This window comes from Melozone crissalis, unplaced genomic scaffold, assembly GCF_028551555.1.
Source record: "Melozone crissalis strain CALT ecotype California unplaced genomic scaffold, PUWL_Pcris_2 ptg000006l_1, whole genome shotgun sequence".
Lineage (NCBI taxonomy): Eukaryota > Metazoa > Chordata > Aves > Passeriformes > Passerellidae > Melozone > Melozone crissalis.
Window position 1 is genome coordinate 48209749 of NW_026535784.1, and position 26132 is coordinate 48235880.

Consider the following 26132-nt stretch of genomic DNA (forward strand, 5'->3'; position numbering starts at 1 on the left):
GACTCACCCCATGGCAGAAGCAGCTCTGGGCTGGGCTCCAGCGGCAGCAATGAATTCCCTTCCCCAAGCAGCAGCTCCAACTGTTCTCCTCTGAAGCAAAAAAAAAAAAAGAGACAGCCCCAGCCCTGCCCTTCACCTGCCCAATTCTCACAGTATCTCTCCCCTAGGAGAGAAACTCCCAGATAAGAGAAAGGCAACCAGATGCCCTCCTCCCCTGAGCTTGGCCACTTACTTAAGTACACAGTTGTTAATGTTTCCTAACAACTTATGTGAAAAGATTCTGTAAATAAAAAGGAACAAAAGGAAAGAAACTTATCCCCCAACACTGTCCTTCAAAATCTGTGTCACTGAAAGGGCAGGTTAAGTCCTACAGAGACCTCTGAGGCAGTTGAGGCCAGCACACTCTAGAATGTATTTTTCAGCTTGGCTGCCACAAGCAAAAGAATCTCTCCAATCTTTTTCTGCCAGTTCTCTGTGTCCTTGGAGACACTACACCAGAGCTCTCCGTGGTGAGGTTCAGCATTCTCACAGCATTTCCTCACCTCTTCTTGTTCCTTTGTGCCGTGCTGGAGCTCAAATTTGTAAAAGAAGGCCCAGGCATCCCCCAGGTCAGAGTCTACCTTCACTGTGCAGTAGAACCACTCCCTGGCCTTGGTTATTTTATGCTCACTCCAGAACAGCTTGGCCACAGTGAGCAGGACATATGGGTCATGTTCACACTTCTTGAGAGCATCCACACTCCTGGTCCTTCGTTGCAGTCCCACTTTGAGGAAAATTGCTTCTGATCACAGGATTGGGGCACTCTTGCAGGCCCTTGGCCATCAGACTGTTGGCTACGTTCTTCAGCCCAGCTTGGTACTCCAAGCGCACAGACTCCAACCACAGGTCTGGATTCTTTGGATTCCTCAGGTGAGACTTTTCCAAGACAGCTCTTGCGCTAGTCAGATGCCCAACTTTCTCCTCCAGCCTGGACAGCAAAAGCCACAGGGGTATGGAATGGGGACACTTCTTCAACCCTTGATTATAAACCTCCCGTGCTTTCTCTACCAGTTCTTTTTGTTCTTCAATTTGTCCTTTCATCATCCACAGTTTGGGGAAGCTGTCATAGTGCTTCAGGGCTTCCTCACAGAGCTCCTGGGCTGCAGCAATATTCCCAAGCACCCATTCCAACTTCACAGACTTCATGAAGACCCTTGCTGTGGGGATACTGCTGTGAGCCTTTGCCAGCAGCCTCCTCACTCTTTCCTACTCACTGTTCTCCGACTCGAGCTTCACAGCAGCTGGGGTTGGCCTAGAAGGCCAGGGCCAAGATGCTTCTGGCTGCTGGCACATCTCCTGCCAGCCACTTGGATTTGGCCCCCATGAGCCACAGCACCTCTGCTTTGGGACAGTGAGCGACAGCTCCCTGCTAAATAGCCTCCAAGGATTCCCTGGTTCCATGGTTCTTTTCAAAGTAGGCTGCGCGCAGCCACACACTCTTCTTGCTCCGGAAAACTTGCAAGGCATAGGCATAAATGGCTCGGGCACACTCCAGGGCATTATGAGCAACACAACTGTCTGCATCTTCCATCCAGGTGTGTTTCTGATCTTCTACCTCGACCCCAATCCCAATCACAGCTCTCATGATTGCCTGGCATGTGGTCACACTTCCAGCTTTATCACATTCCTTGGCATCCTGTATCCACTGCTCCCTGTTGATTTCCACACCATTAGCCCTAAGAGATGTCATGGCTCTGTCAATGATTTTCTCCACCATCTGGGTATTTCCATTGGCTTCCTCCAGTTTGGCAGCAGTAATCCAGATAGGACAATCTGTTGGGATATTCTCCTGGGCTTTGTTAAGGACTTCGTGAGTGTTCTCGTACGTCTCCAGCCTTGCCAGTGCCAGCAAGTGTTCAACACTGGTTGGACAGCACTCTACAGCCTGGCTCAGCCCGATCCTGGCATCCTCGGGTTCCTCCAGCTCCACAGATGCTTTGCAAATACACTGAGTTTGGAACATGCTCGAGGGCTTTCCTAAGGAAAAGGAACATCTTGGCATGGATGTCTGTCTCCAGCTCTGCTGCTCTGATATATATCTGCACAGACTGTGGCAGGTGCTGCACAGCCTGCGCCACAACAGCCTTGGCTGTATCTCCTGGCTAAAGCTGTACAGCTTCCAACCAAACATCTTCACTCTTAGGGCACATCTCTGCTTCATTCATGATAAGGTTTCAAGCCACCTGGAGTTTGCCAGTGACCTCCTCCAGTGGGGCTGATGCTATCCAGGCTGGTGGATGATGAGGATTGGTCTCTTGGACAGATTTCAGGAGCAAATGGGCTTTTTTGATATCATTGCTATCTCCTCCATGTGTGGGAATCATGGAATTCAAGTCCGTCAGATATTCTTTTGGGTCCACTACAGTCTGGCCACTCTCAGAGTCTGACACCTGGCTTAGCCTCATACCCATCAAGGTGTTCCTGGCTTGGCCAATCTTCCCCGTATCCAATTCACCTGTCTCAGGTGTCATCAAGCCTGGTGTCATTCCTTCTGGGTACGGAGTATTCAAACCCCCTGGATATGGAGTACTCAGTCCACCAAACTGTGTCTGGCGTAGGTCCACAGAAGTGTGACTCTCCCCTGACTGCAAATGCTTTGCAAAGAAGCTGTTGGGGACAGGAGTCAGCTTCTCATAACGAGGATTCCTCTGCCGCCTGTTCCTGGCATCCCCAACCTTGGGAATACTCAGCCACTCCTACTCAGTAACTTCCACTAATTTCCATTTTAAGTCTGAGAACTGCTGTTGTATTTTGGGTCATTCCATACAGTACTTTTCTATTTCCTCTTTTTCTTGTTGTTCCCTCCTTTCTTTCCTGCGTTCATCCATCATCTTATCCAAACCTGCATAAACATCATCTGCTTCTTCATCATCTTTTTCATAGGGGCCGCTTGAGAATAGGCTCCCAGCGTAGCCATTGAACTCATCGCAATTGGTGTCATTCAAATCCCCATCATCATCATCTGCTGTCCTCTGGTTCTTCTCCATCTGCTCTCCCAGAGTTCTCTTGCTCAGTGGGGCATGCCAGTTGCCCACGGGGTCATTGGCATCACGGGCAGGGCCGATATCAGAGCAGGTGGTGAAGCCCATGGCTCCACGGCCCAGACCTGACAGGTACCCCAGGGGCACGGGCATGCCCAGGAACAGCTTCCTCTTGTTGTCCATGATGGTGGTGCTGAGGTGAGACCGAAGGCAGACCAGGGCAGAGCTGGGAGAGGCAGCCAGGAAAGTGGCAGCAGAAGCAGCAGCAGGAGCTAACTCCCTTCTCCAAACAGCATCTCCGACCACCCTCTAAATCCCCGAGCCAGCAGCTGCCCCAGCCTCACCCTTTACCTTCCCAATCTCTGCCCCTCAAAGAGAAACTCCCAGATAACAGATGTGCAACCAGATGCCCTCCTCCCCTAAGCCTGGCCAAGTCTTTTGTTTTCCTTAAGTACCCTGTTCTTCTGAAGAACCCAGTTGTTAATGTTTCCTAGGAACTTATGGGGAAAAAATTCTGTAAGTAAAAAGGAACAAAAGGAAAGAAACCAAAATCCCTGTGATCGGTTGAAAGCAAACCAGTGGGAGATCCCAAGTCAGAACCACAATTTACTAGGAAAATTAAAATAGAATGCAGGAGTACAAAAGCACTGACAGAGTCAGAATAAAGCCTGACACCCTGTGGGTCAGGGTGTTGGTAGCAGTCCAATTGGAATGGTGGCTGCAATCCTCCTGGACTGACAGATGTGGTTCTGTTCAAGCAGTGATCCTGTGTTTTCCTCTGAAGGTCCAGTGGTGGTGTAGCCTGGTCTTCCTCTGGGAATCCAGTGGAAAAAGGCTGCTTGTAGTGCTTCAAATATCAGATTATATCCAGGCGGGAATGCTTGGCTCCTCCCCCTGGGTGGAACATCTCATAGTGGGAGGATGTGATTTTATCAGTCACGCCCTAAGGCTCAATGGGCCATTAACAGAACATACCCCTGGAGGGAGGATGGGTCTTGGAAGAGATAAAGAACAGTGCCCCACCTGGTTTTAACAGTTGGTTATAGCATAGATACTTTTGGTTAAATCTAGCATTGCAACCTGAGACACCCCCAACAGCTGGGTTTTTCCCCTGACAAATCTTGATAAATTATATGTAGGAAACAGTCCCTTTTACTTTTAAACTGATGAGATTGTAGCATTTTCTGATGCTTAGTTACTGCTGTTTACATGGTAGATTGCTAGAATTTCAGATAGTTTCTATGAAATGTAAGTACAGTTATGCACTTTAGAGAGTTTATATTTTTGAACTTTGAAAACTAAAAGTAACAAAACCTATTAGAAGAGATTTTACGTTAAAAGAAAAAAACAAAACGCACCTAGCCATCTCTCCTTATGAACTGTTCAAGTCCTTTCCTGTGGTAAAAACAAAGCAAAACTTCAGCTGCTTCCTGGTGAAGGGAACTGCTAGAAAAAGTTATCAGAAATAAATGAATTTTGGAATTCCAATCCTGGAAATACAGGATAGTGTCAGTGCTGAACTTTGTTCTGGTTTTGCAGATGCTGTGACTCCCCTCCCAAACCTGCACAGGAGGAGGACTCCTGAGCACTAAAACATTGTCTTTATCTCACACAGATGATTTAACTTCCCACTGACCACAAATAGCCAGAAATTATGTTTGCCCCGGCACACCAGGTCAATCTAAGCAAGAGCTGTGCGTTTTGTTTGATGATTTGCCTGTGCCAACATCAGTGATTATAGACTGGAGAACATTAAACACAAGACTGTGTTTTTTAAAAGGTGTGAAATACTGTACAAAATTGTACTTTATGAGATATAAATAAGCTGTTTAGTGTAAGACACCTCTTTCCATGTCACTAGAACAAAGCTGTCTGCTGGAGGATGGCAGTAGGATCTGTTGGGCTTCCCATCCACAGGGCAGCCTTGGACATGTGTCTGTGTTACCACATTGTGGTATAATAAATCATTCAAATGTAAATGCTGGCCATGAATGAGTCATGCACCAAGTAAGATTGCAGGAGTGAAAGATAGAGGGAAAAACTGTCATTCTAACAAGCTGCATTTGGTTTTGTTCTGTTTACTCCTGAGTAAACAGTTGAATAATGGACGTTTCTGTTACGGGCAGTGAAATGAAAGCATTTTTCTTTTAATCATTCTGCTGATACACTGGTTGTTATTTTTGTTGTGTGCAAGTTTTAGAGGGGAAGTGCTGCCAGCCATCCTCCAACCTGAGGAGCTGTCTTTGGAGCTGTTTGCAAGTCAGTGATTGACTGCTGCTGCCCAGGTGAGAGCTGGGCAACCAGACCAAAACTGTTACAGGTTGAGTTAAAAAAAAATGTCTGCAGGGAGAAGTACAAAATGAAATGTCGGGAGAAGCACAAAGTAACCCACAGGTGGTAGAAGGGGAGTAAATGGGACAGAGTGAGCCTGGTGTAGCACAATTAAGCAGGATTTCCTGGGCTCCTCCTGTTTCTCCCTCAGGTGTTCACCAGGGTTTTGGTGCCTTTCACTGCCACAGCATGTGGTGTCAGAGGCCCTTTGCTTGGGGTGGAAGACACAGGAATTGGCTATGAGAGTCCAAATTGGACACCTCACAACATACCCCCACTGCATGTCTTGGTGCCCTACACTTAGAAGATTCATGGAAAAAGCTCTTGCCCTTGGAGACTGGAGTGGATTGACATCTCCAGCTCTTGGAGAGGGCAGTCAAGTTTCACCAACCTGCATGGTCACTCACAGCATGGAGAGTGGAACACTTGCTGGACCTTGTATGGTCAGCAAGTGTATGATCCTTGTGCTTCCCTTTGGACACCTGCATGCAGGGAGCCAGCTCCTAGAGTAACAGATAGCAAACAACACATAATTTTGCAAATAACTTGGTATATAGCAAATACTGGGGTTGGCTGAGTGCAGAAGCCAGTACCAGGGTAGCTGTGAGGGCCTGACCAAAAAAAAAAATTGTTAATAACGCCTTTTCTTCAGACTGCATTTGGTGTACAAAAGCAACGTGGGAATGCATTCCCCAGCTAATGACATCTCAGTGACTCTAGGCTCGGGTCTGTTTACATGATTTATGTAAAAGCAACTTCAAATTGAATCAATCGTGTCCTTTTAAACATAAATAGATTGAAAAACATTATGTGTACGCTTTGTGTTTTGTGTAAAACAAGAAAATACAACTATTTTGACTGCAGGTGTTTGGTGACAGCTTCTCTTCTGTGTGGGATGCTGCCAAAGATGGCTCAGCCCAATAAAGTGGCTCATAAAGTCCTCAGCAGCCCTGGCCCTTCCTGCCTCCTCCTCCTCAGCTGAACAGGGCTGACACTTGGTACTGGAAAAGAGATATCTGATGTATAAATATAAATATACACACATTTTGCATTTATATAATGTATAAAACATGTGCACACTTACCTCTGTGTTATCTACAATAATGCAACCCACTATATACAAAACATAGACTATACACACTAGATACAACAGTAGCTAGACCTTAAACAATAAGACAGGTCACACAGTAATGAGCACACATTGCACTGTATGTAAGAGGATTTGTGCAGACTCCTGTGTCTACACATGATCCATCCACCTAAACAAATAAATATGTGCACACATATGCATTGATGGAATGACTGAAGGCTGGTCCCAAGTCCAAGCTCTTCCTTGGAGGACTTCCCTTTGTCTGAGACAGGACAGGAGGAGAGGCAGTGCTGGTGCCTGGAGCAGCCTCTCCTTTGCTCCCTGATAGGGAAAGGCAGCCACTCCATCAGAATTAAACATCAAATTTATTGCATAATACTGTACTATGTACACACACATCGAAAATAAACATTTGATATAATTGTATATTTGTCTTCAATGCTGCATTAGAAAGAGGCTGGGGGGCTCTCAATGTAGCCCACAGCTCGTCTTTAAAAAAAAGAACAATCCAGAAGCCTAAAACCTTTTGTTACGAGGTGCAAAGTTCAATACTGTAAATTGAACATGGTGCATAAATACTATGTCCTAATAACAAGTCAATGTCAAAACCACCCTAGGCTTAAAATGAGATTTACATCAAGATCTGAAAAATGGCATGGGAGAAAGGAGAAAAATCATTCAAACTTCACTTAATGGGGCAGTGAGACTGAGGAAAAGAGGACAAAAGCTCTCCAATCATACAGGATAGATTTAGGTAGAGATTTTTCTACATTTTCAGTCTAATTCACACAGATTGTCCTTCTGTGGCCCCTTGGCAAAACAGCTGCCAAGCGAGAGGGCTGTTCTCAAACAGCAAAGTAATAAACCTAACTGCAAAGATCAAATCAATCTCCAGACATGGGGCTACCACTCAAATGGGGATCTCCTACTCCTTTCTTTGACGTGACCTGATGAGACTGGAGAGACTGCACACACCTCCCACACTCACACACCCCTGCACTCACATCCACACACACAGCTCCTCTGGACAAAGGTGGCAGCAGTAAAAGCAGCCATCTCACCTGGTATTGGAGTAGCAGGGCTGTTGGGATGGAAAAAGAGGGCAGCCCACCCACCCAGGCTGCAGACTTGCCAGGACAGAAACACAACAGGAGGGCGGCATTTAGAGAAACCTGCTGTGATAGGCAGGGTTTGTCCTTCCACAAGCCTGAACACAAACCCCACTCCAGAGGGATTCTGAGGCTTCTTTGAGGAGAAAACAAATTTCACGACAAGTGAGAAAAAACAAGCCAACCTCTGTAAACTACCATATTTTCCATGAGACATCCTGGTGCAAACAGAGGGAACATCACTAATGCACCGCTCTGGAGTCACAAATGACATCCCAGCCCAGTACCATCCACCAAGGACTGAAGAGCAGAGGAGATTTTCCATTCAAAGCAAGCAAGAACCAGCTTGCATTTATAAAGGGAGGGAAAAAGGGTGGGGGGGAAATCACAGCTTTTCAAAGAGGAGATTGCTATTTCATCCTGTCTCCACCATACCCTAAATGCAAAGGACATCAAAATATTTAAACTGAACTAGAAGAAGAGGTAAGAGTGTTTGTGTATGGGGGCAACAAAAGCAAACTACAAGGAATTGCCAGGAGGGCAGTGATGTCAAGTTGGAGGGGAAACAACAGAAATGCCCACTGAACTGGTTTGGTTCAGTAGATGAAAAAATTCAAAAGCAAGAGCCTCTCCCTGCTGGCAGCATCAGGCTGAGACTGCATCATCTCTATTATTATTATTATTACTTATATTTACCCACCCCTCCAAAAAAAAAAAAAAAAGTAAAAATAAAAAGAAAAGAGAAGTAGTTCAGATCTATTCCCTTACAAAAATAAATCCCAAGCCCATCGTTCTGCTGCTCAGCACCCAGGAGTCCGTGCCGGCCCCGCGGGGGGGTCAGGCCAAGCTGAAGCCCTCGTAGTGGTCGATGGCCTGTACCAGGCGGGCACTGAGGATCTCCTTGCTGCTGTACTTGGGCAGGTCCAGCAGGTTGTAGCAGGTGTGGGCCACGGGAAGGTACTGCTCCCCGCTGGGCGTCGACTGGATGATGATGCGCAGGCTGGACATGCCGTAGATGGGGATGCGGTCACTGCCCGTCAGGAACACTGCAGAGGCACAAGGGACAGCTGAGGGACCTCCCATGGGGGCTGCACCCACAGCAAAGCTCAGCCCCACCTGCCTGAAGAAGCTGAAACCCTGACTGGACTCCCAGGGGAGCTGCAGCAGCATGGCCAGTGCCAGACATGAGCACTGGACTTTATCCTTCTTATCTTATCCTTTATCTGTCACAGAATCTGAGTGGCTGAGGTTGAAGGGACCTCTGGAGATCCTTGGGCCCAGCCCCATGCTCAAGCAGGGCCACCTAGAGCCAGCTAGGTGGCCAGGAGAGAAGTGAAAAAGCCACAATAGAGGGAAGTCCCAGCTCTGACTATCTGATATATCATGCCAGATCACCCAACTCAACGCAATGAAGCTCTGCAGCCACTCCCACCAAAGTCTTCCGATTCCAGGAGATGCTGCACCACAGCAAGATACTTACAGAGAAATTTCTTCTTCTTTTCCAAGGGAAATTCATGGAAGGTCTCCCAGAACATTCTCACAGTTGGGTGTGTGGCAGTGTAGTCTCCCTTATAGACAGCACTCTATTAAAAACCAAAATACCACATTTTCAGCCGGCACCAGAGAGCAAAGACTAAGCAGAACCCAGACCTGTTCTTTTCTAGTATCTGACATCAGATCTGTGCCTGACAGCTTTGAAAGGGAACACAGGATGGGTGATGGGCAATGGCACAGCTCAAAGACCTGGCAATGTGAGGAAGGCAGACATTAGCCTTCTGCTTTTCAGCTAATTACAAGTGTGGAGAGCAATTCTGGAGTGCCTTTTCACAGGCTGAACTCATGAACAGGATCACACACTCTGCACTGTGAGCAACTTACTGGTCTATGGATTTTGAGAGGATACAACCCTTTCTGGGTGTCCAGGCTCCCCTTTGAACTCTTGTGTAGTTTTTGCCCTTGTGCAGTGGAGTTTTAACTACAGGTGAAGACCCTTTGTGTCCTCCCTTTGGTCACAGATTTCATCCCTAAAAAAAGCAGATGGGAGTCCTTCTCCCTGTCCTTCCTCATCCTGAATTTCCTCCCTGAGTTTTATCTGTAGCATGCCAGCACAGTGAGAAACTTTTCATGTGAATGACAGCAAGGTGTACAAGGAACATGAGAAAAAAATTGTATTGTGGCTTATCCCATATCCTGACACAGACCAATGCCCACCTCATGCAACTGCACAATCCTGGCACCCATGCAAAATAAAAAAGAGTACAAGAAGGAAGCTTTACCTCCTCCAGTTCCTCCCAGTTGTAGTTGCTGTTTCCAACTATCATGGCCCTGAGCTCTGTGGGCTGGAAGAGTTCCAGGACCTTCCCTCCACACACTTTCAGGAAGCCAGTAGAAAAGGCTGTGTACCACTCGTGGATGGAGACATTGAAGATGTAATTTACGTAGGCTTCGACAAATTCTTCCCTAATGCATGGAGAGAAAGCAGGCAGAGGAAAGCACTTTTAATCACATGTCTAAGCAGCAGCACTGCCAAGTTTTCCTGCTTCTGCTTGTGAAGTGTTTTACAGAGTCTCCAGCAGGCTCAACCCAGTGCCCTCCTCTCACCAAGTCACTGAACATGGACAGAGTGCTCAGCAGCAAGTGCTACCGTGTGTCTGCTCACTCCCTGGCAGTGGTGGCATGGGAGGTGCCCCAGGCTCTCTGCCACCAGTAAAGCTGAGGGGCTTACAACTGGAAGAAACATTTTGGCCATTGGTGGAGTTCTCCCCACACGTGCTATGCAAAGGCAGTGAGGGACAGGTGAGGAACTAAAGGAAATAAGGAAGCAGACTAACAAAACCAAACACCAGGACTAAGAAATCATATACCAAAGGGGGAGTTGTTTTCCAGTGCATTTGTTTTATTTTCATTTTCCCCATAGTCACCTGAGCATTAGGGAAATTCAAGCTGATTAAGCACTTAACTGTTGCTTAATTCTTCTCTGGCTGTTACAGTCATGAACTCTGCATCAAGAGCATTTTGTGAACTCCAAAGGAGAAAGGGAAAATGCAGGCATTTCCTACTCTGCACTTGTCAGTTACAGCAATCCTGTGCATTCCCAGCTCCCAATGAACTTTCCTCACACAGGAAGGGCAGTGCCCACAGACATGCACACAACAAACTACTCAGGCCACAGGGTGGCATATTGGTCCCTGGCCTTTAAATGTAGAGTTGGAGGAAGTCATTAAGCACTGTAAGGTAAATTGAGAGTCATGTCTAGACTTGGATTTAGAGGTTAGCTAGAGTTCAGAACTCCAGTCAGGATAAAGCAACTGAATTTTGGAATGTTAAGCTGGTGGAACTACACACTAACCTTTCTCCTTAAGGATTTTCTTCCATTGTTTCTTATCCTGACTTAATAAACAGTTCCAGTAGTTAACCCTGATGCTCTTCCCAAGTGTTCTCAACTAACATCTTTGTTCCTTTGTACTGGATGGCATACAGTAAAAAAAAGGCAGGTTTTCTTTTGAATGTATATGCCCAACCCCAAAAACCTAAAGGGTTCTAGCACTGGCATTTTTTATCTTTCCTTCACTGTTGCAGGGGTAGATTAAACACTCCTCTGTTTTACCTGAAGTCCATCTCCTCTTTGCAGGGAGACAGAAACCCCTGTGGGTTTGGCATGGAGGCAGCTCTTTAGCTATTAATTGCACCATTTTGGGCAGTAGCAAATTAGGTAAGAAGTAACACAGACAAAGCTTTTGCTATAGCAATGGCTTCAGACACATTGAAAACCCTTTTAAATAATCAGATTAATAGGAAATTACTTCATCTCCAGCCTTGCCAGCAAGGTCTTCAGCAATCCTAGTACAAGTCCCCAACCATGCTGCTGAGTAGTCACTGGATCACAATGTTTTGCCAGCAGAGAAAGAATGTGAACACTGCTTCAAGTAATAAAGGCACTTGTAGAAATCTAATTATAAGATTATGGGGAGAAAATAGTTCAGCAGCTGGACAAAAAAAAAAAGTGGGGGGGGGATGGTAGCTGTGCTAGTAATAACTCTGGGTGTTCAGTCAAATGGAAAGGGATCCAAGTACAGCAGGTCCTTCTGGCTGTGATCAGGGATGGGAGTCAGGCTGTGCCCAAGGAAAGTTTCTGGCTCCAGAATCAGGAGTACAAACAAGTCTGCCAGGCTCGGTTTTGGTGGTTACATACAGTTCCCTTCCTCTGAGCCATCAGGGGTCAAAACCTGGGCCAAAATCACGTCTCAAATGCCTACTTAACATGAGAAAAACTACCAAAGGTCTATATAGAGGCCTTTTATAGGGAAGATGTCAATCCAAGTGCATAGTACATTTTCCAAATATTGGCGGAAAGATGATGAAAACTTGATTTTTGTTCAAGTGCCACTAGTGCCCAGCAACTTTTGAGCAACTGGTCTTAAAATTTGCTCACAGTGACTGCTAATTAGCCCCCACATTTCCCTTCAGTCAGAGTTTCTGTGGCACACGACTTCACCACGAGCATGAGTCCATCCCCACAGGTGCCCCACTTGCCTGTTGTCCTTCTGCACCAGGATTTTATCTCCATCTTCAATCAGGTTCTTCTGCTCTGTCACACCATAGCTTTCCCTGCAGATCTGTACAAAACCAGGAAATTATTGTTACCAGAATTATTTTCCAGACCATGTGCCTATAAGAAAGACAGAGTCCTCTCAGACAGCTGAGGACTGGCATGTAAAGGGTGGGCCAGAGAAAATGGTATGTGCAGAAACTTCTGTTCTCTGCTCCCAGTACTCTGTGTGCTTCACCACCCACCATCACCTACATCTGCTGTTGGACTGCTATTAAGCTGAAATGTGAACTTAGAAAGGAATAAAAATTATTTTAGGTAAATTGCCTGGGGAAAAAAACTTAACTGTTTTTAACTAAGCTCATGAGTTCTGGCAATAAAAAATTTAACAGAAACTCACTGGGTTAATTCATCCTCTCTCACTGGAAGAATAAATGACACAGACATTTTCCTGCTTTTGCCAGCCAAGGATGGCAGCAGTACAAACCCACACTGTGTACACTAATTGGTTACCTAAAAAGAATGCAAAAGGGTCATGGACAAAAGAGGCCCTTATGTGTGAAAAAGAATTTGGAGAAGAGTTTCTTTTGTTACTTTAAAGGTATTCTTTTTTTATGCAGCCTGCATTACCAGCACAATGGCCTCATTGTCTCATCCCAAGTTACAGCTCCTGCTGCAGGAGACACAGTCAGATGCAGGTCTGACTCACTCCAGAGGTAAATTTGATCTAAGAGAGTTTGTGTTCTCTCATTCATGCAAAAAGGAAATGGGCACCACTCTCCTTGCTCAGCAAGGTTCTTCACAGTGTGGAGCAGTTTTATGGTACCTTGTTTTTACCCCAGGGCAGGCCTTGGGCAGAGAGTCAAAAAATTATCCAGATCAAGATGAACCCATCACTCACAACCTGTTAGAGCACCAGGTCTTTGAACAGTGACAACAAGGCTATTTTGAAAACAACTCAGCTTGGTCTACTTACTAGCTTAGTTTTTAGGACCACATGCATACAAAAGAAGAAGGGAGTTGACAGCAAGGAACATTTTAAGATTAGCATGGGCTGTGTGCTACAGGCATTTGGAATCAGCCAGAATATACATGAAAATGTAGACAGGCTTCAACTGCACCACAGAAATCAGAGAGCTGATATGTCAAATGTGTCTTACTGTAAAATTCAAGCAGAATGTCTCCTCCACATCTTCCCCAGGGTAATCTAAAAGTTGCTGGAGACTCCTAAACAACAAGTAGGGAAAAAAAAAAAAAGAAGAATAATCAGAGATTTTAAAAGCTACACCTCTAACAGGGAAAACAAATTCAGCAGAAGTAAACAGCATCATACATCTGGGCGGTAAGATTGCAAGAGAGAGAATCTGAGTCATCTGAAGCAGTAAGAAAGAAATACTCCCCAACTAAAGAGATGCTTTGTTAGAAGCAGGAGAGATGCCAGTCCACAAATGCTAAACTATCAATACAGTCTATGATTGCCTAGTTCATGGATCATCTTTAATGATCCTGGCTTTGGAACAGAATTACATTCCTAGTTCTAAAGTTGTAATTCTATGTCATCACCACACAAAAGTCTGAGGGAATAGAGGAAGAGACAGAGATGGACTGTATCCGTATGCTCATCATATAGAAAATACTTTGCTACCCCCCAAAATCCTGCTGCTGCCTTCCTGGCATTTTACCTCATTATTGATAAATACAGCTGTCACTTGGTGTAGATGAATCAGATGGCAACTCAGAAACAGAAATAAGACAGTGGGATCTTAACTTCTGAGTGTCAGGGGGAACCAGTATCTCTATGCAATTAGGTAGAAAAGATTCAATATATCACTCAGAAAAATAATTCTTTCACTCCACTCAACTTCCTCCTGTCATGGGAGCAGGTCAGAGCTGCTCTAGCTCATGGATGGGACAATTCACAGCCCTACACACAGCTCCCTGCTGGCTAGTCTGAGCCTGGCTCGAGGGAAAGGCTGAGGCTGGGATCCGGGATCACACACACAACACACAGGGCAGGGACAGGCTTCCACTCCTGCTCCCAAAAGGGAGTGTGGGAGGTGTCCTTTGGCTGTGTTGGCACCCAGTTTCTGGGGGTCAGGAGGGTGGGAGCCTAAGCAGATCGATCCAATAGCCTGTGGGAGAGAAGTTGTACACAAAGTCTATCGCCAGCTCATATGTTTTCACAGTCCCCCAAATTAATCAGTTACTCAAAAAGATCAGGAAGTGTTTTATTCATCAGCTTTTTTCTAGTTTGGCACTTCCTGTTCTTAGCTGGATGGGCCACCTTCCAGAAAAGCTGCAAATTTTTATTTCCATACCTTCCTTCTGTAGGGGACAGCTCCTTCAAATCCTCTAGGCAAGGCTTCACATTCAGGAGTTTTTTGTACAGAGCCAAGGGAAAGTGAAGGTCTACCACTGTGAAATTGTAGATTGCAAGACCACATATGATGCCAATCAAGTGAAACCAGTTGTGTTCTACAAAACACTGCAAAACCACACAGAGAAATCCTGATGAGACACACTGTCACTGGTGCAACTTTCCTACATGCACTAAGAAGCCAGACCCTGCTTTTCCAACTGGGACAGTCAGAGAGCTCCCATCAGGCGCAACTTTGGTTGTAAATTTCTTGGTGGTGTGTGGCACAGAAACAAAGCTTAAAAAAACAAGCTCAATTACTTTTGTTAGCCATGACGACTGTGGAAACAGCAGCTTTCCACCTTACCTGCCTTTTAGTTACTTTTAAACACCTCTGTGTTTAGACACTAACACATACTGCAAGAAAATGTGTTAACAATCCTTTCCCCGTTACCCACCCTATTTTCTATTAAAAGCTTTTGCATCAGCACAGTTGTAGCCAGGCAGACACAGCAGCAGAGGTGCCAGCACAGACCTCCTTCTCCTCACACACTGACTCTCACTGCTGTGTCAGTCACAGACTGGCTGCCCACGTTCGTTAAATGTTCCCAACACACAACTCATTTTCAGTGCTTACACTGTCATCCCTCCTGGTGCCAAAAGACTGTTTTACAGCACTGGCATTAGGAGTGAATGCTCTGTAATACTGTTTACAAGCTACTGAAGGTACCAGGTAATTTCCTTCCCTGTAACCCCCCTAGCAGGACAGCCACACCTCAAGGGAACACTGGCCATGTCATTTTCCACCTTGCTACCTATGGAGGTGAGGAACAGGACAGAGACCACCATCTCCAGCCATCTGACAGGTACAGATCTTGCACTCCACACTCTTCCAAAACCAACAACCTTCCACTACAAGCCATGTTCCTTGCTGCTCAAGAGCTTCCTCATATAAAGCATTCACAACTTTAGATCCTGAAGGCGATAGGGATGCATGGCTAAGTGGATTGGCTGCAATTATGTGAACAGCAAGGAGGCACAGAACTCTAATGCCACTACCACCTAAACCTCTCATTCTGTAAAACAGCACATGACCACCACACTCATGATAATAAGAGCTCTATTACCTGTCACCTGACCCTTAATAAAAGTTTCACTACGGGATAAGAATAAAGAGAAAGAGCCAACTCTTTAACAGGCACAACCATCACCATTCTACTAAGGTTAATGGACCTGCTTACACTAACTGAAAATAGAGTTCACATTGTATCATGAGTAGAAAATGAGAGGAAGAACATTTCTTTCCCATAGTTTGGCACTAACTTCCTTGTCATTTAAATGCAGCATATTATTCCAACCTGCACGTACAGAGGGCAAGGGCTTACCGTGTCTGAAAACCACAGCAGGTTTGACTCTGGGTAGTAAGTGAACATGCCATAGATGGGGTTGAGCAGTTCTTTCAACAACAGGAGGAAAAATTCCTTTGTCACTCCTCCAGCATCAACAGCTTCCTCACCATCAAAGATGACCTGCAGAAAAAGCAGATCATGACAGGGATGCAGAGCTGAGACTGAGTGAATCAGATCTCTCTCTAACTGAGAGCCAGGCAAAGCAATCTGACCAACATGCCCAAACCCACGGCAACCCACGAGCTCATTTCAGTGCTCTGCCTGCAGGGACACGAAGGGAAGAGGGGTGGCAAATCAGGTATTTTGAGAATGTTTAAATCCTCATGCAAACCACAAATAACCACCTGTCGTCCCAACAATCGACGCATCAGCATGAGAGCAGCTACTGAAGATTGCCACAATTTCTCAGAGATTAAACACATCCTATTGTAAACAACCTGCTCCTGCAGAGGAGCAAAACAGAGATTGCACAACATCACAAACTGCTTTCTCCCCTGGCCCTTGTACACTCAACACACCAGGGGAAGAGAGCAAACCCTGTGCCTGCCTTCTTGTAAACTATCTACTGCCAAAGCACTCCAGGGGTCAGAGTCACTCAACCCTTGCACTGACTAGACCAAATGTTCCTGTGTGCAACACCTATGGAGAAGTTACTGCACACTGGTGAAGAGGTAATGGGAATGGCTGAAAGGCTGCAGAAATGTTTGCTAAATGAGAGGGTGCTAAAGATACGGGAGAAACTTACTTTGAGAGGTTTTTTCAAGTCAATGTCTGAATGGATGCTCAACTCCCTTAAAGCATCACCAACCAAGTTACTCCTGCGAACATGAAGTACCAGGAAAGGGCTCCTGGCCAGCAGAGGCTCCAGGGTGAGAAGCATGAAGACATTCTGCAAATTTGCACCATTTATTGCAACCTGCAAATAAAAGAGAAGTGAAAAGCAGCCTATGCCTAAGCCTTTTTTCTTCCCTATGAAAGGAAAACAGTTAACCACTACATGCCTGGTGTTCCTTTCTCCCTTTTTGGTTTCTCCAGGGTTGAAGAATCCCACGCTCCCTCTGTACAGTGTGTGTGCCTGTATGCCCAGCTCACACAGGTGCCAGTCTCAGGAGGCACCTGTGTGAGCAGTGCCTGCTGCTGGGACATTGCACTGGCACAGAGGCCAGCTGCCCTTGTCACAGCCTGGCTGTGAGCTGGCTTGGCTGCCACCTGCAGGTGCTGGAGCTGGATACCTGCTGTCAGCACCCTCCTGGAGGGCCCTGGGGATGTGCCCCTCACTGCCCCTGGGTGGGTGGGCTGCAAACAGCATCAGCAGCTGGTCTACAACACTCACGTCATGGTTAGAGGGAACAACCACTCCTGCAGCAGGCAGAAATTTCAAAACAAGTGTCCTCTTACCTGGATTTCTGTCTGCTTATCCAGTCTTACAGCTCCTCACCTTACTCCTTATCCTTGGATTATCACAAATACATAACTACCTCTTCCCTGTACAGTTTAAATTTCCACCACATGCACATCAGGCAGCCCTGATGTTGCCAGACAAACATTTTGAAGGGAAAGACACCAAGCACTGCCTCTGCATTATCCAGGGCAAAGAGGTTCTCCAGCTACACTGCTCTCCTGCATCATGGAAACAATAAAGTGTTGCACACACCAGCTCCCACTTAAAACCCCTTTCCATGCAGGCACCATTGCAAAAAGCAGAGAAAAAGAAATGTGTCAGGAAAATAGGGAGAGAGAATGATTACCTGCATCTGTAATTCTGCATCTGTCTGTAACATCTTGGTCTTAGCTTGAGCATCAAAGATGAAAGGGTAAGAGCAGAGAGTCACAGCATCCTGCAAGAAAGACAGGCAAGACTTGTTCCTATCCACAACTCCCAGAGCACTTCTTTAAATAAGAACAATTTAATAATTTAAATAAGAACAATCTTTAAACAATTTTCTTACCTGCATGATGGACGGCCTTACTTTCTGTGAAAGAAAAAGAGAAGTATGAAAATCTTTTACTCTTTCAATTTTGTGTCTCGTGGGTTTTTCAGATGGACTAGTCCAAAGGTGACCCAAAGTAAATTTTCCTCCTTTGGGACCAACAACCCATTTTTCTTCCTCTTAAAGAAAAGCATGGGAACTTCCTTCTCAAGAAAATGCACAAGCCTAATTCAAAACATGAACATCAAACATTACTAAGGGGACTGACAGGCATAGAATCCTGTGCTGGTCTGCCATGGGTGAAACTTGCTCTCATGAAGAATAACAAATGCAGAAACCAAATTAAACAACAGGAGAGATCATGAGGCCACTACATGGTGATAAAAGAACACCCCTGTAATGCAAATCACTCATCATTAGCCATATTGACACATTTTTAACTATCCCTTACATAAATTTAAGTCAGTACTTCATTGTTCTGCTCACTAAAGGTAAGCACACAGCAGCACTATTTAAATGATGGAAGGTAGAGGACGGGGGCACAGCACACACAACACTTACAAAGCCCATGAAAACACACACAAAGTTATCACTACAGTCAGGTTTTACTCTTGCAGCATCCCAGATGTTTTTTGGTGGTTTCTTTACACTTGAGATTCCTTTCCTTGCTATGATTAAATAATCTCACTGGGTTCCCACACAGCATATTCCAGCCCTCATTTTAGTTATCTCCTTTCTTACAGATGGGAAAGTGAGACATAAAAGAGGTGAAGGGTCTTACCCAAGATCACCCAGCAGGTTACTGGAAGAGCCAGGAACAGAACCCACATCTCTTGAGGCTTGGTTCAGTCCCCTAGCCAGAACGCCACACTGCCTCCTCTTACAGAGCAACATTTTAACATCACTGGCTACATTATTCACAATACCTGCCTAAACAGCAGAAGTAAAGGGCAAAAATTATAATTTTAGAATACAGGACTTGGTTCCTGAGGTCTTGATTACATTAAAAGGATCCAGTGACTGAATTAATCACCTCGTGCAAAGACTGACTGGAATTCACAAGAACAATCACAGAGACTGTTGCAAGCTTTGGTTAAACACTGCTAGCCCCAACTCTTTTGACAGCCTTTTTATTTTTAGGTCAATTTTGTAAAGCACTCAGATCTGAGATATTGAACATATAGAAGCTCCTATACTGAATACATTATGCTCTGATTAAGGATATTGGAAATACAGATCTACAGCCAGAGACACAAACATGGGCAGCTATTTCACGTCTATACATAAAACCTCTTACCATTCCAGCCTGGTGCAAAAACCACATGAGATAATCCTCCTGAATGTCCACCAAGCTGGAAATCTCAGGGATATAAAATTTATCATATTCCACGTGTTTAACCTTCTGATTCACCTAGTGAAGAGAACAGATGGAAATATTTGACATATTTTAATATATTTTTCAGGTTTGCTTTCATAAATTCAGTTATGCAACAAAAGGACCCAGAATGTTCCACAAACAATACACAATTTCTTAAATTTTTGGCATAAACCAAGAAGAATCAAACAGAACCTTGTTGTTATAACTTATTTTAATTATAACCACCAACCCAACCACCCTGCAACAACACAGTGACAGCAGAGACCATCAAGGGACAGGTGTTTGTGATGCCATTCTTTAGGGTAACTTTATTTCTAGTCTTTGAGACAGGACTAAACAATCTTCAAGAACCTTGGACTCAGGAAAGTCACTGACATCTCTCCCACGTTGACACACAGCTCACGACTGCCCAAGGGCAGACAGGACTGAATCATCCTGAGCCAGCACATGCCCAGGCTTTCCTCTCACCTTGTGGAGTTTCTCCAGGAGCCTGAGAGCAGCTGTAATGTAGCTGCTGAACAGGACTGGGATCAGCAGTGTCTTCCTTCCACTGAGGAGGTAAACCACTGCACCTTTGTAGAGGTCCACAAGCCTGAGGAAGTATCGTGGGCACACCTGAGACCACCAGTTATCTGGAAAGCAGAGGACATCAATACAAACCTCTGTCAAAGGCCAGAGTACACCCTAAATAAGGGCTTACACATTAAAAAAGGGGGAATACAGCTGAAGACTCTTTAAAAACACTTCCCTACTCCTGCCCTAGCTGTAGCAACAGGAAAGTGAGGCAGAATCATCGAAATACCAGAAACTGAACAGCTTCTCCCTTTCCACTCCCATCCAGCCACACCAGCCATTACCCAGCCCAAACCCTGATCAGGGTGAGAGCCTGAATTGGAAGTTTTTCAGTCTTTAATCGAAGACATTGTTTGGCATTTAGGATGCTGTGATCTTGTGGGCAAACATCTGTCTCGCAGGAGTGACAAGCAAAGAGCCGCCTGGGCAATTCTCTGTAGCACCACAGACTTTTCCAGCAGGGTCAGAGCGTGTCTCCTGGCACATCTGCGCTACAGGATTAACTCCCCCTCTTTAGAGGGGCTGATTTCCTTCTTGCCAAGGACAGGTAACCCTTACTTTCCCCTGAAGGGACCCTGACTATTAGCTTCTTTATTAGAGCCAATCCCCTGCGAAGTAAAAGCTGGAACCTAGGATTCTTTTGGAGGTCTGAATGCACTGCATGGCATTTTACATTATAATATCAGGTTTAGTACAAGACAGTCTCAAGAAACAGAGTAAGATAACAAGAACAGCAGTAGCTTAACGAATGTGAGCAACATCCCTAAGCAGCATGTGTTCTGTCCAGTTTAAAATAAGTTCAGAGGAAAATATATTAGAAATTAAGACTCAGAAGTGGGAGAAGAGTTTAAATGTTCAGCTTAGTAACAGATCAAGGTTTGTCTGCATCTTGTAGAGGACAAAATAATTTAATATTATACTTAGTATTCTTTTTTTACCTTATACAGAAAAGATACTCTAAAGTGATCAACAGCGGATCAAATTTAAGAGAATAGGATAATTTAATCTTCATGTTATACAAAAATCTATGTTTCTTTATAAAAATGCAAATTTATCTGGAACTGAGTCTCTGAATGTGGGTAAAGCAGATAAGGTAAATTAGATTAACCTCCCTAGTAAGTGTTCTTTGTAATTATATTTTACTTCTAAATTAAAACAACTTTTAAATGACACTTACCAAGCACTTTGCTGGGGTTGGTGTCCAGGCGCAAAATAGCCATTGCTAGAGGAAGGGTCAGAGAGATGTAATATTTGGAGTCTTGGAATGGTGGGAATTCTGGGAGAATCAGATAGATCCTCATTGCCTCAACATCTGGTGGAGAGCTGGACAGCTGAGGAATCAAAAAGCTTTCAAAGCTCTTCAGTATCTAGAGAGAAAACAAAACAAGACAGCTTATCCTGGGGGATAGAGCATCTACAATGTAGATGGTTTAAGGGCTGATGAAATGGTAAAAGTCTGTTTTAAAAGTCAAAACCAGAGTGAAAAAACCTAAAGCTATAAATATTATAGCTAAAAGGGGCAAGGGGAACATGTATGCTTTTACCCCACAGCTCTGCACTTGTGGAAGAAATTCTCTGAGTAAGTTATACAACCATAAAGTACTCAACTCCTTACAGACACATAATAATTATAAATAAAACATACACAGAGTTTATTTCAGCAGCCATTCAAGTATAAATGCCATGAGATAAAACTTGTTTTTAAATAAAAGACATTTCTGAGGAGGTCAAAATCAGCTCAGGTAAAAGGGGAAGTACCATTAAGTGTCTGGATTTCAGATTTGCAATACAACCTTAGCCCAACAATGCTGCTGGTACTTGCATGTTAGAGAGGGACAAAGTCCTTATTTTCCCCTCTGAACATCCAAATCTCAGAAGTGCAATACCTGCTCTAGGAGAATGGAGTGCTGAGAGTTCATCAGCTTCTCAAACAGCACTCTTGTGGAGTTCAAGTCAATCCCTGGGATCTTTGGACTGGTTTTAAAATGTTCATCGATTCTTTAAAAAAGAAATCACAGACAGGCATAAGGTTAAGGAAGAGACCCCATTACCTGTGTATTGACACGGCCTGAGAGCAAGCAATAGAGGAATGAGCACTAGAGAATTCATAAGATGAGAAACAAAGACTCTCCCTTCCAAATTCCCCCGGGCCTCAGTTAGGGCTGGGATTCTTGCAGAGAAACACTTCATCAAAGTCTCTGGTGTCCCCAGGACTCCTTCACTGACTTAAGAGCACTGTATTAGACACCCTGAATGGGAAAGGGAGCTCTTACAGACAGGATGCATTTGTCAGTTTGATGGTGTAACCACAAGAGGAGCTGAACACAGCCTGCTGTGGTTCAATGATTATTCCCATAACAGCATAGGCTCCAGGCTGGAATCAGCTCCCCAGAGACACACTGTGGTACAGAGCACACCTGGGGCTGCGCTCTGCAAAGGCAGTGCTGGCTGTGCTCAGGCACACAGCCATGGGAAAGCTGCTCCCCCATCCAATCCTGTAAGGCAAGCAGGCCTACATGGCCTTAGGACACTGGAGGGATGCACCGGGGTATTTCTGTCAAGTGCAACTTGAACTGAGACTTCATGAATAAAGGTACATAGTTAAATACAGCCTCATTTAAGCCTTCAGAATTGAACATTCATTTGGTTGAAGATTTTCTGTAGAAGTTAAGTCCTGCACTAGCCAAGACACCACTGAAGTGGAAGAACAACTGTATTTGGCTGATGAAGCCATAAACTCCACTCATCTCCACATTCAAAGGAGATGTGAGACCATTTAAAGTGACTCAGCAACTTGCATACCTCAACAAGGGTTTTAAACCAAGATGACACAACTCTCCTGATGCAATAACGTGTCACAACACTAGAGAAGAAACCACTGGACAAGCAGAAAAACACCAGAATAATTAGCAAACTATCTTCAAGTTGCTCTTGGAATGTATTACGCAAAGATTACTCACAGTGAATTTTTCTTCACCTAGTTACAGGTCATTTACTCATCACATCACCAGAAAAATTTCTCCTCCTCCTCATCTTATGCTGTTGCCTCCTCAACATTTACAGACACAGCCAACACAAGCCTTCCCAACCCACAGCCTTTGACTCAGCTATGTGTCTTACAACCTTGTCCCCACCTATTGTGGGCTACACCCCTTTGAAATTCCTCCTTTTGCAAGCAGGGCCACAAAACTTTCCATGTGTGATGTCACCTAAAAGAAAGCACTTCCTTGTTGCCCCGATGTGTTTTCAAGAGCAGCCTGTGTGGAAGTGTACTTTCACATGCACCAGCTAGCTCAGCTGGGTGAGAGACTATTCAGATACCTGGCATTCCTAATTTCCCTTAATGTCTGATTTCTATCCCTCTCTTTAAAGACATTGGTATCTGTTTCATAAGGAAGAATAACAGTTGTGGCAACTCCAAGAAATCTGCGCCACTTACAGTTCACTCACCATGCACTCTCTTAGGCCATTTGCCTTCCTTACCCAGCTCTGACCACCCCATCCCTTTAGGGAACATCCTCTGCCCTCATCCCCTGCCTGATCAAAAAAATCAAATCCCACTGCAGAAGAGAGTGAAGCAAAGGGATTCCAGTCTGCATCAAGGGAAAGGCATACATCTGGAAATGTGGCACTTACTTCTTCTCCAAGAAGCTTCCATTCCAGCAGGCAGCTGAGGACAGTATCTGAACAACATTACTGATTGCAGCAGGAAGAGAAAAGAAAACAGAGATACAGGTTATGAATGGATGCCTCAGTAAACCTCTTCATCTCTCTTCCCTTCCTTTTATGGGAAACAAGGTCAGGATAACCCCTTTAGAGGCACAGAGGGCAAGACTTCATTCAGGATCATGTAAGGTCCCTCTTGGAAAGGAGGAATTAGGGCCTCCTTTCCACCTATTCTGCCCCTCTCATGGCAGGCACACTGGGGAAAGAACTTAATCAGTCTGCACACAAGTTCTTGTTGCTTCTCATGAATTTTAAGCACACAATGCAGGACAGCTTTAAAATCAAGTTCCCACCCACCATCTGCAATGCTGAGGCATCCTCAAATTCCTCTGGTTTTGCTCAGAAGCTCTCACCTGGCAGCCTTGTGACTGGCAACTCCTCCCCTTGGAAACAACCAAGAACCACACTTGAAAAGGTAGCTAAATTTCAAGTGAAAGCATGGCACGGAAGCCAACAAAACTATTTCAATACAACTTTCAACAAAAGGCTTGTCCAGTGCCACAATACCTACTTGACAGAATTAGAACTGTTCTTTTCTAAAAGCTTTTGCCTCCAGACATCTATAGTTTCATCATTTATTAAACAGGTGTAACGTGTTTCATTTATGGTCCGGAAATCATCAGCAGGCAAGGAATTCTGTGAGAAGATACAGATTTCAGCAAAGACAAGGCTTGTAAAACAATTCCTTTCTATCCATAATCTCTGTTTTAATAAATAACTGATAGCTTCCTTAGTGTGGTCTCTGAAAAGGTTTGGTTAGAAGTTTTTGACATTACTAAGAAGTCCAAAAGGGAAGGTATGAAAAGTTTGAGGAAAAAAAAGGATCCTCAAATATATTTTAAAAAAAAGGAAAATAAAAAAATCAAAATAACATTTCCTAGATGTACCAAAGCCTTTGTAAATACTGTCATATGTAACTACAGGCTTAGTACAGTTATTTTAGACCTATTTTCATGCCTCAAAAGTTTATCCCAACTTCTTGGGATAACACTTCTTGACAGAAAAAAAACAGAAGTGGGAAAATCAATTCAGCATTCAGCCCTCCATCCAGCACTGACTGACAAAATCCCATTGCGTGTGGCTGAAGGTCCTACACACCAACCATGCAGAAGCCAGTGCCACAGGAGGTGGAAAGAAGCCCCCTGCTTCCAATCTGCAAAGGCTGGATTCCCCTCCCTGCTGATTAAACTGGAATCAGTGTCTTCCCAATGGCTTTGATGTGCCTCTAAAGAAAGGCAACTTTCAGCCACTGAAGGTGGAAATCCCTGTAACAACTGTCAGAGCTGGTAAGGTTTGTAAGGCAGAATGGAGTCCAAAGAAATACTCTCATTCCAGAAGATTTTAGCAAAAACAAAAGCTGTGTTGTGAATGCTGGGACAGGGGAGAAGACTTGAAAAGATACTTCCATTTGGTTTACCTCATATTTGGAGCAAAGCACAAAAGTTTGGTCTCCTCCAGAGAAGATATGTTTAACAATGTGGTATTTACAGGCATCTGTTTGAGAAAGACACAGCTGTGTTAGAGGCTGATGAATGCAAGACCCTATTTATACTTTCTCCCCTCCCATTTGCACTGCCAGTATAACTACAAGGAGCACCTGGGTCCTTTGAAGGCCCTGCTGAAATCAGCTGGAACTCAAGCACTGTAGCACTTTCATAAGAGGTACACAGGAGGGGAAAGTTGTCATTTTTAAACTGCAATAGGGGCTTTAAAGAGAGAACAAAGTGTTTGGAACAGTATTAGTGAAGTAACAGTACAATTCCATGAAGTCTCAAGATTGGCAGATGCTGAGCTCTGCCATAAAAAGAGAAAGGGAGAGAGAACACATTAACAGAGAGAGCAAAAGGTCACCCAGAAATGACCACAGTGCATTGGGGACAATAGGATGGGTTTCTTTTGGCAGTTCCAGAAATTTCACAGAACAATGTTAAGAAGTCTTTAGACAACCATGGGTGAAGTTATTTATGTCCATCTGCCATTTCAAATCGAGCACAGTACATACCAGGTTTCCCTGAGAGTTGCCCATTGTGAGCTGCCCAGTGACCCTTGACAGGAGAGGGACACTTCACATTGCAAGTGTGCCCTGTTCCCAGCTGGCCTCTTGTTCCACAGCCAAATGCATAGATCATTCCTGAAGAAGGCACAAAGGCTAAAGTGTGATGTCTGCAAGAGATGGGCACAGAGTTTGGGCCTTGTTTAACAATAAATTCAAAATAAAACAAAGACCAAAACCAAGGTGGGGGAAAAACCCAACAACCAAACCAAATGCCACCTACAACTTATTCTCATTTCTCCTAGGCCAGAAGCTGGTGCCAAGCAGCACCTGCAGCACCTTTACATGGGCACCAATGCCCAGTTTTTGCCACCTGATGGCACCAGTTTGTGGGATGGAGCCCTTTAGGTGGAAGGGACAAAGAGCAGCCTGTGCAGACACACAGCTGGTATGAGGCTCACAGGATCAGCTTAGTCACTTGCTAAGCCTGAGCATTCTGAAAGGCAGCCACACAGCACCACTGCTGCTAACTCACTTTTCATTCAAGAGGCTGGAAACTTGTGACCAAAGGGGCTTCTGCTCTAAAGTCTTGCTGAATTATTAAGTTGGGAAGGTATCTTTTACAGGTTAGAGTGCAGGGTACAACCCCAATTAAAAAACCATCTCA

The 26132-nt window shown here is 44.7% G+C and overlaps 1 protein-coding gene and 1 pseudogene across 3 annotated transcripts in view; both read right to left on the minus strand.

Moving 5' to 3' along the window:
- Window positions 1–228: 228 nt before the first annotated feature.
- LOC128950677 (pre-mRNA-processing factor 6-like) lies at window positions 229–5937 on the minus strand (annotated as a pseudogene).
- Window positions 5938–6787: 850 nt separating this feature from the next.
- The window catches only part of HERC3 (HECT and RLD domain containing E3 ubiquitin protein ligase 3), a 44368-nt gene continuing 25023 nt past the window's right edge, over window positions 6788–26132 (minus strand). Inside the window, exons 8-25 of one of the 3 annotated variants that reach the window (XM_054295575.1) lie at window positions 25475–25635; window positions 24890–24966; window positions 23984–24108; window positions 23383–23442; window positions 21633–21744; window positions 20924–21113; window positions 19642–19805; window positions 19093–19206; window positions 17814–17837; window positions 17613–17702; window positions 16610–16780; window positions 15841–15984; window positions 14418–14584; window positions 13260–13326; window positions 12084–12166; window positions 9827–10010; window positions 9031–9133; window positions 6788–8596 (exon numbers count right to left, since the gene is read on the minus strand). In XM_054295575.1, the coding sequence (XP_054151550.1) occupies window positions 8388–8596; window positions 9031–9133; window positions 9827–10010; window positions 12084–12166; window positions 13260–13326; window positions 14418–14584; window positions 15841–15984; window positions 16610–16780; window positions 17613–17702; window positions 17814–17837; window positions 19093–19206; window positions 19642–19805; window positions 20924–21113; window positions 21633–21744; window positions 23383–23442; window positions 23984–24108; window positions 24890–24966; window positions 25475–25635 (2245 nt within the window). In that variant the 3' untranslated portion in view covers window positions 6788–8387. Of the gene's footprint in view, window positions 8597–9030; window positions 9134–9826; window positions 10011–12083; window positions 12167–13259; window positions 13327–14417; window positions 14585–15840; window positions 15985–16609; window positions 16781–17612; window positions 17703–17813; window positions 17838–18576; window positions 18726–19092; window positions 19207–19641; window positions 19806–20923; window positions 21114–21632; window positions 21745–23382; window positions 23443–23983; window positions 24109–24889; window positions 24967–25474; window positions 25636–26132 lie in introns of those variants that run through there. The other 2 variants (XM_054295576.1, XR_008484385.1) reach the window with 2 other exon arrangements.